Source organism: Eutrigla gurnardus, assembly GCF_963514095.1.
Source record: "Eutrigla gurnardus genome assembly, chromosome: 22".
NCBI classification, from domain to species: domain Eukaryota; kingdom Metazoa; phylum Chordata; class Actinopteri; order Perciformes; family Triglidae; genus Eutrigla; species Eutrigla gurnardus.
This window is the reverse complement of record NC_139933.1, coordinates 814,862-821,140: the sequence shown is the minus strand read 5'-3', so window position 1 is coordinate 821,140 and position 6,279 is coordinate 814,862. Positions and strand designations below refer to the sequence as shown.

Genomic DNA, 6,279 nt, shown 5'->3' with positions numbered 1-6,279 from the left:
TCTGATGCCGTTTCAGGAGATCAATCCAAATGTAGGAGGAGAAACAGCTGAAGCTCATCGGATGGAATGTTTTCACTTTTCTTTGCAGCAAAGGGCTTTATATGATTTACGTTATTATTTTATGTTATAAAGACGAGATCACGTGTTTTTATTGGTGCATGTCTTATTTTGGGGGAATGGCACTCTTCATTCCAGCCCGGACCTTTCTATGTCATATTCTATCCAAGTGGACCAGCTGACGGTTGGTTGGCTGTGATGTTTGGACCGATGACATCACGGAGATGACATCACGGAGAGCGTCTCTGTTGCATTCAACATGTGTTTGTTTTGCCATGACAATCCTTCCAGCCCTTCCTAGCAAGGAAACCTGATTGTCACTGTAATATTATTTTTTTTGCATAGAAATAAAAATGCTTATAATGGCACTTTATGTATAAGCAACAGTGTGTGTGTATTAAATGGGTCATTATATTTATTATTTAGCACATTTACTCAAACAGGCAACTTCAATACTTTTTATTTACTATTAGATTTATTTCACAGCTGGTTATTGTTATATATAAGATTGCTTTCTCCTTTAAACCTAATTAATTATATTATAGAATTATTCACATTTCTGAAGCAGATTTTTTTTTAAATCCCGTTGTCATGTACGCATGCGTGTCATCAATATTTAATAACACTTGTGTCATTTTAATAATACTTCTGACCTCGTAGTATCGTTTCATCTCTTTATTTTACCTGCTCGAACCACCGGCGGGCTGCGCGCGCACCGCGGACTCGTTGTTTACAAAAAAGGTCGCGAGCGCGCGCCGCTCTCGGAGACGGGTGCGCGCGAGACGGGGTGCAGATGTGTCGCAGATTTTGTAAAGTCACTGGTCGCGCGAGGAGGTCCGGCCGGAGGAAGTGGTCTCCGCGTGCACCGGGGAGGGGGGGGGTCCTGAAACCCCGCGCGAGGCCAACAGGAGGGAAGCGGCGCGAGGAAGCAGGCTGTCGTAGCCCGCGAACGTTAGCTCGGCTCGGCGGAGGAGGAGGAGGAGGAGGAGGAGGAGGAGGCTGCTACAGAGATGGAGCTGTCAGCGATCGGAGAGCAAGTGTTCGCGGTGGAGTCGATCGTGAAGAAGAGAGTGAGGAAGGTAATCTGTTGTCATTGGGGGGCTCTGGGGGCGCGTGGAAGTGTGACAGGTTGAGTTTAAAAGGGGGCGTGGCCTTCAACGTAACGTGGAGAGTGTTGTCACTGTGCTGGCTGCATGGGCCGAAGCAGTGACGTCATGTTGGGTTTGCTAACTGGGTTCGGGTCTAAGTTAGCATATGGTCCCCCCCCCTCCCCCTCCTCAGAATGTGATGTTTAAAGTCTGAACCGTGACGTCACATGTGACAGGTGTGTGATGTCATGTCTACAGGGGAATGTGGAGTATCTGTTGAAGTGGAAAGGCTGGCCTCCAAAGTAAGTATGTAAAGTAGAAACAAAGTATTATTACTTCATGGTACTACTATCAAACATATAATAATAATATCATGCAGGTACAGCACATGGGAGCCTGAGGAACACATCCTGGACCAGCGCCTGGTTCAGGTCTACGAGGAGAAGTAAGTACCTGGTCCAGATCCGGATCCTGGATGTGGTTGTCTGTGTGGAGGCGCTCCGTGATCTGCTGCCCTACTTTAACGTGTGATTGGGTGTGATTGGGTTTCAGGGAGCAGAAGGAGAGGAATGTGGGCCACCGGAGGAAAGGACCCAAATCCAAAAGACTCGTCCTGAAGGTAACGCTCGGAGTTCACGGAACATTTTCTGTTTCTATACTTTTATACAACTCATTCTCATGCTCCGGCCTGGCTGGCTCTATAATAATAATAATAATAACAATAATAATAATAATAATTATGATGACGGTTCTGGATTCAGGATGCCGTCTACACGATGGACCTCCGCAGCGCTCACAAGCCTCCGGACCCGCCGCCGCCACGCCGCCGCCTCTCGCTGACGCGCTCGCTGCTCTCCGAGGATGAGGACCCGGCCTACGAGGACCCGGCCTACGAGGACCCGGCCTATGACGACCCGGCCTACAAGACCCGGCAGCTCCCACATCGAGAAAGTAGACCCAGGAGGTCACAGTTGACGTGCCTTGATTCAGACTCTGCGAGTCCCACACAAGAGGACTGGGAATGCTCGGGGAAGGAGGAGGAGGAGGATGATGAGGAGGAGGAGGAAGAGGATGATGAGGAGGAGGAGGAGGAAGAGGAGGAGGAGGAGGAGAGTGAAGAGGAGAGGGAGGAGACGACGGAGAAGAGCGTAGGCACTTTAGATGGTAAGTGTGTCAGTGGGTTTCATCACCATGACGACCCAGTTTACCTGAACTTTACCTGAAACAGGAAGCGTCGTCCTTCATGAGGAACAAGAAATGTATGTAAATGTGTTTCAATGTGTGTCATGTGATCGTAAAGCGACAGCCAATCAGATCTCCAGTCTGTTCGACAGTATGACATCGATTTGCTTGAGGGTTTGACTGAGTGGATATGAATTTTTAATAAATGAATAATGTTACGAGTACAGTATTAAAGTCCATTTTATTAAAGTTAATTAAACTATGTTTGAAGGTGAGACTTCTTCCCAAAGTAACGACAGAATGAGACGCTCCAAATATCTGCCGTTAATAATAGTAATAATAATATCTGACTCCATCTCCTCCCTCCGTCTTCCTGTCTCACTCAGGGAAGGAGAGGACCGCCGTTGCCCCGGACGACGAGGTGGCGGCGCCGGAGAAGCCGGACGGCGCGTGGAGGCCCGGCGTCGGCCCGGGGGAGGTCACCATCACAGACGTCACCGTCACGGACGTCACCCTCAACGCCCTCACGGTGACGTTCAGAGAGTCCAGGGTGGCCAAAGGCTTCTTCAGAGACTGGTGCATGGAGGTGTGATGTCAGAGGTGGGCGGGGGGGCAGAGCGAGGTTTGATTCCGGTGTGTGAGGGGTGGTACGTTTCCATGCACGGACACATTGTTCTTTACATAGATTCGTGATGAGAGATTCACCTTCGACGAGGTGGCCTTGGATGACACGTCAAATTCCCTGACTTTCACTGACTAGAAAGCTGAATTTCCATGACCTCATAACGACAGCGTAAGGTGGAAAAAACAAGTAACCATAGCAACCACTACACGAAACGGGGAAACTTGTATAAATAAGCCGGTAAAGAGAAAAACAGCACGGGGAAGGTTCCAGTGTGAAAGAAAATCCCTGGTATGAGATATTAGTCATCTAACTGGTGAGAGGAGACGGTTGAGTTAGTGGTTACAGACGACACCGACTCCAACGTCACCATGGAGACGACACTCTGATTCTACATCCATGAACGACAACTGAACCCTAACTGCTCAGAGGTCAGTCTGGGTTCTCTTCCAGTCTATTTCCCCTCTTCATCCCGACACACGATGAAGCCAGATGAGAGGATGAACTGCACTGTATTTACTGTACATCCATCCTTATTGGCTGACAGGGTAATGATGAAAACCTTCATGTATTGATTTCTTAGCTTCCACGTATCTCACGTTCATGTGTTTGAGACGTTCATGTAGATATTCAGCTGCTTCATAGAAACGTGATCGCTCAGGGACGAAGAACTGAAGAGATAATCCCTTTATATGAGAGCAGAGGCCTCAAAGCAGCAGCTTCTTCCTGGTCACGCTGAGATCCCCGGATCCTCTGAGATCCCCGGATCCTCAGAGATCCTGTTAAATGTGAATCTCTCCATGAGGTGAAAACAGTCTGGATTGGCTGCTGATTCCCAGAGACACTTGAATGCACCACCAAGGAGGGAGGAAGACGAGAGACAATCTGTAGAAAAGCAAAAGAACGACGGCCTCAGCAAGTTTGATTGACAGACGGTTCAGCCAATCACCTGCCAAGTATGTTTTGGAAGTGCCCCTCCCCCTTTTCTCCAGCCTCCAATCACGACTTCAACAGTTCTGTGTAGCAAACAAATCCGTTTCGTAGCTTTTTTTCTGGAGCTTTCCATTATTGCTTTGGCTCAGTCGTCATGGAAACGTTGACTTCTTGACCTTTGGAAGCAACAAGCCAACAAAGCAGTCTCCCCCTGGAGGTCTATCAGATCAAATATAATCAATATATGCAATTAGTAGTCAGCATGGTGTTTACACTGGCCGATCCAGCCCCCTGATCAATAAATAATCATGAAATCATTGATTAATCATTAACTAACTCAAAGACTGATGTGAGCTTTAAAATCACCGATATCACACAGTTGGTCTGACCCTCCTGGGATCTCCCACAGGGGCGTCCCGTTGGTCAGCGAGGCGTCCCATTGGTCAGCGAGGTGTCCCGTTGGTCAGCGAGGCGTCCCATTGGTCAGCGAGGTGTCCCGTTGGTCAGCGAGGCGTCCCGTTGGTCAGCGAGGTGTCCCGTTGGTCAGCGAGGTGTCCCGTTGGTCAGCGAGGCGTCCCATTGGTTGATGGGTGTTGATGAGTCAGAGTCTGGGGATTTCAAAATGTGTCGGCGTGACGACGAAGCTGCAGGGAAGGAAGTGCCTGTGCATCATGTTGTTTTTGTCTGTGAAGCTTTTAGGGCTAATGTCTCTCTCTCTCCTTCACACACACACACACACACACACACACACACAGACAGACACACACACACACACACACACACACACACACAGACACACACAGACACACACACACAGACACACACACACACACGCTATAAAGAGTGGGTATTTTTCTACATTGAGCTGAAGATGAAGATGTATATTTATTCCGTATGTATTTGTCACTCAGATGACCGAGAACAGATAGATTTTTATATGCGGTTGGTGATGACCGGCGATGATGTGGTGATGACGTCACCGTGACGTCACCATGACGACGCCCCACGTGGGTTGCTTGTGCTGCTTCCGTCCGTCCGCCGAAGAACCTTTGCACTTTATCGTGATGTGAACCTGCACATTAGCCTCCAGCTGTAGAGAATATTTCTATAGTAATGCAGAATAAATGTTGTTTAATCATTTTGATCAGTTGGTTATTGATTACCAATACACCCGTTTCCAGTCAGTGGATGTAAAACTGTGTTTACTGATATACAAATACTCATTCTGACATTAAATGCTTCTCCTCACTGCGATCATTCATACAGTCCCTTTATATGTATTTATATTAATATACTATTATATTAATATAGATTATATATTAATATAATATGATATTAATATAGATTATATATAGATTTACATGGATGGAAACAAACTGATCACTGGATTATGAGGCCAGAACCTTTTTTAACATTTTACAGTTAAAATGCTCAGACCTACTTTTCCATTTTTGTGCTCTGATTTGTTTTTTCAGTAAAATAGTTATTTATTCACCTGCAGAAAATATCTGTCATTAAAATGAAAAATGAGGCAACAATTTGAGTATTTTTTCCAATGGTACAAACATACTTTATTGTACAATTAATTTATTGGCAAAAAAAAACAAAAAAAAACAATCAGACCACCAAAATAACTTAAAAAAAGAAACTAATGAAAATGGAGCAATAGTTATTTTTTGCTTTCTCTCAGCAAGCACCAAAATTGTTAACAAGAGGAACAAAAAAGTGGTCAGAGATTCATTTGAATACTAACAAATATTTAAATAGTCGTATTTCCAGTCTCGTCGAGGAGAAATGATTCAAACAAAACTATTTGTTCAGTTGCCATCAGTTTGTACAGTGATTCAGTATGTTTACAACTATATTCATGTACAAGAAACATTTCTGAAAAAGGATGGTACAATATACCCCCCCGCCCCCCCCCCCCCCCCGGCAAACTGAATGACTGTCTGCAGTGTCTTTTTGCATCACCATAACATCTTTAATACAAAACAAAACATGTTTTTATCTAATAATTCCTGTAGCTTCAAGTTTTATTTCCAAAAAAATAAAATTAAATAATATATCTATATATAAAAGACAGTTTTTCCTTGTTTTTCTTATAAAATAAGTCTCGATATATTGCCACCTGGTTCTGATGCGCCCCCCCCCCCCCCCCCACCCATACAAGCCCAACCTTTTCAGAAAAATAGTGAGCGTTGTGAATATTGAGTCTTCAGTCCCTCTCCATAAAAAGCTAAATTACCAAATTTAAACTCTTCAGATCACACCTCTAACCAACCTCGGCTCTACTTCGTGCAGATCTACGTTTCTGAGATCGTTCAGGTGTGTGACTCGTTGCATCACCCCCCCCCCCCCCCAAAAAACCTTGTCAAAAATACACAGAAGAAGGCGCAT

At 45.5% G+C, this 6,279-nt stretch overlaps 1 protein-coding gene across 2 annotated transcripts; it reads left to right on the top strand.

Moving 5' to 3' along the window:
* Nucleotides 1–752: 752 nt before the first annotated feature.
* Nucleotides 753–5,026, top strand: cbx7b (chromobox homolog 7b). Of its 2 annotated transcripts, XR_014599196.1 has the most exons (7): nt 753–1,136; nt 1,404–1,447; nt 1,525–1,590; nt 1,698–1,764; nt 1,907–2,309; nt 2,714–4,333; nt 4,454–5,026. XR_014599196.1 is itself a non-coding variant. In XM_084039572.1 (6 exons), the coding sequence occupies exons 1-6, from the start codon at nt 1,068–1,070 to the stop codon at nt 2,917–2,919; spliced, it is 855 nt and encodes a 284-aa protein (XP_083895698.1). In that variant the 5' UTR covers nt 753–1,067; the 3' UTR covers nt 2,920–5,026. The 2 variants fall into 2 exon arrangements, 1 of the variants encoding a protein (XP_083895698.1); XM_084039572.1 differs by having other exon boundaries at nt 2,714–5,026.
* Nucleotides 5,027–6,279: the final 1,253 nt, after the last annotated feature.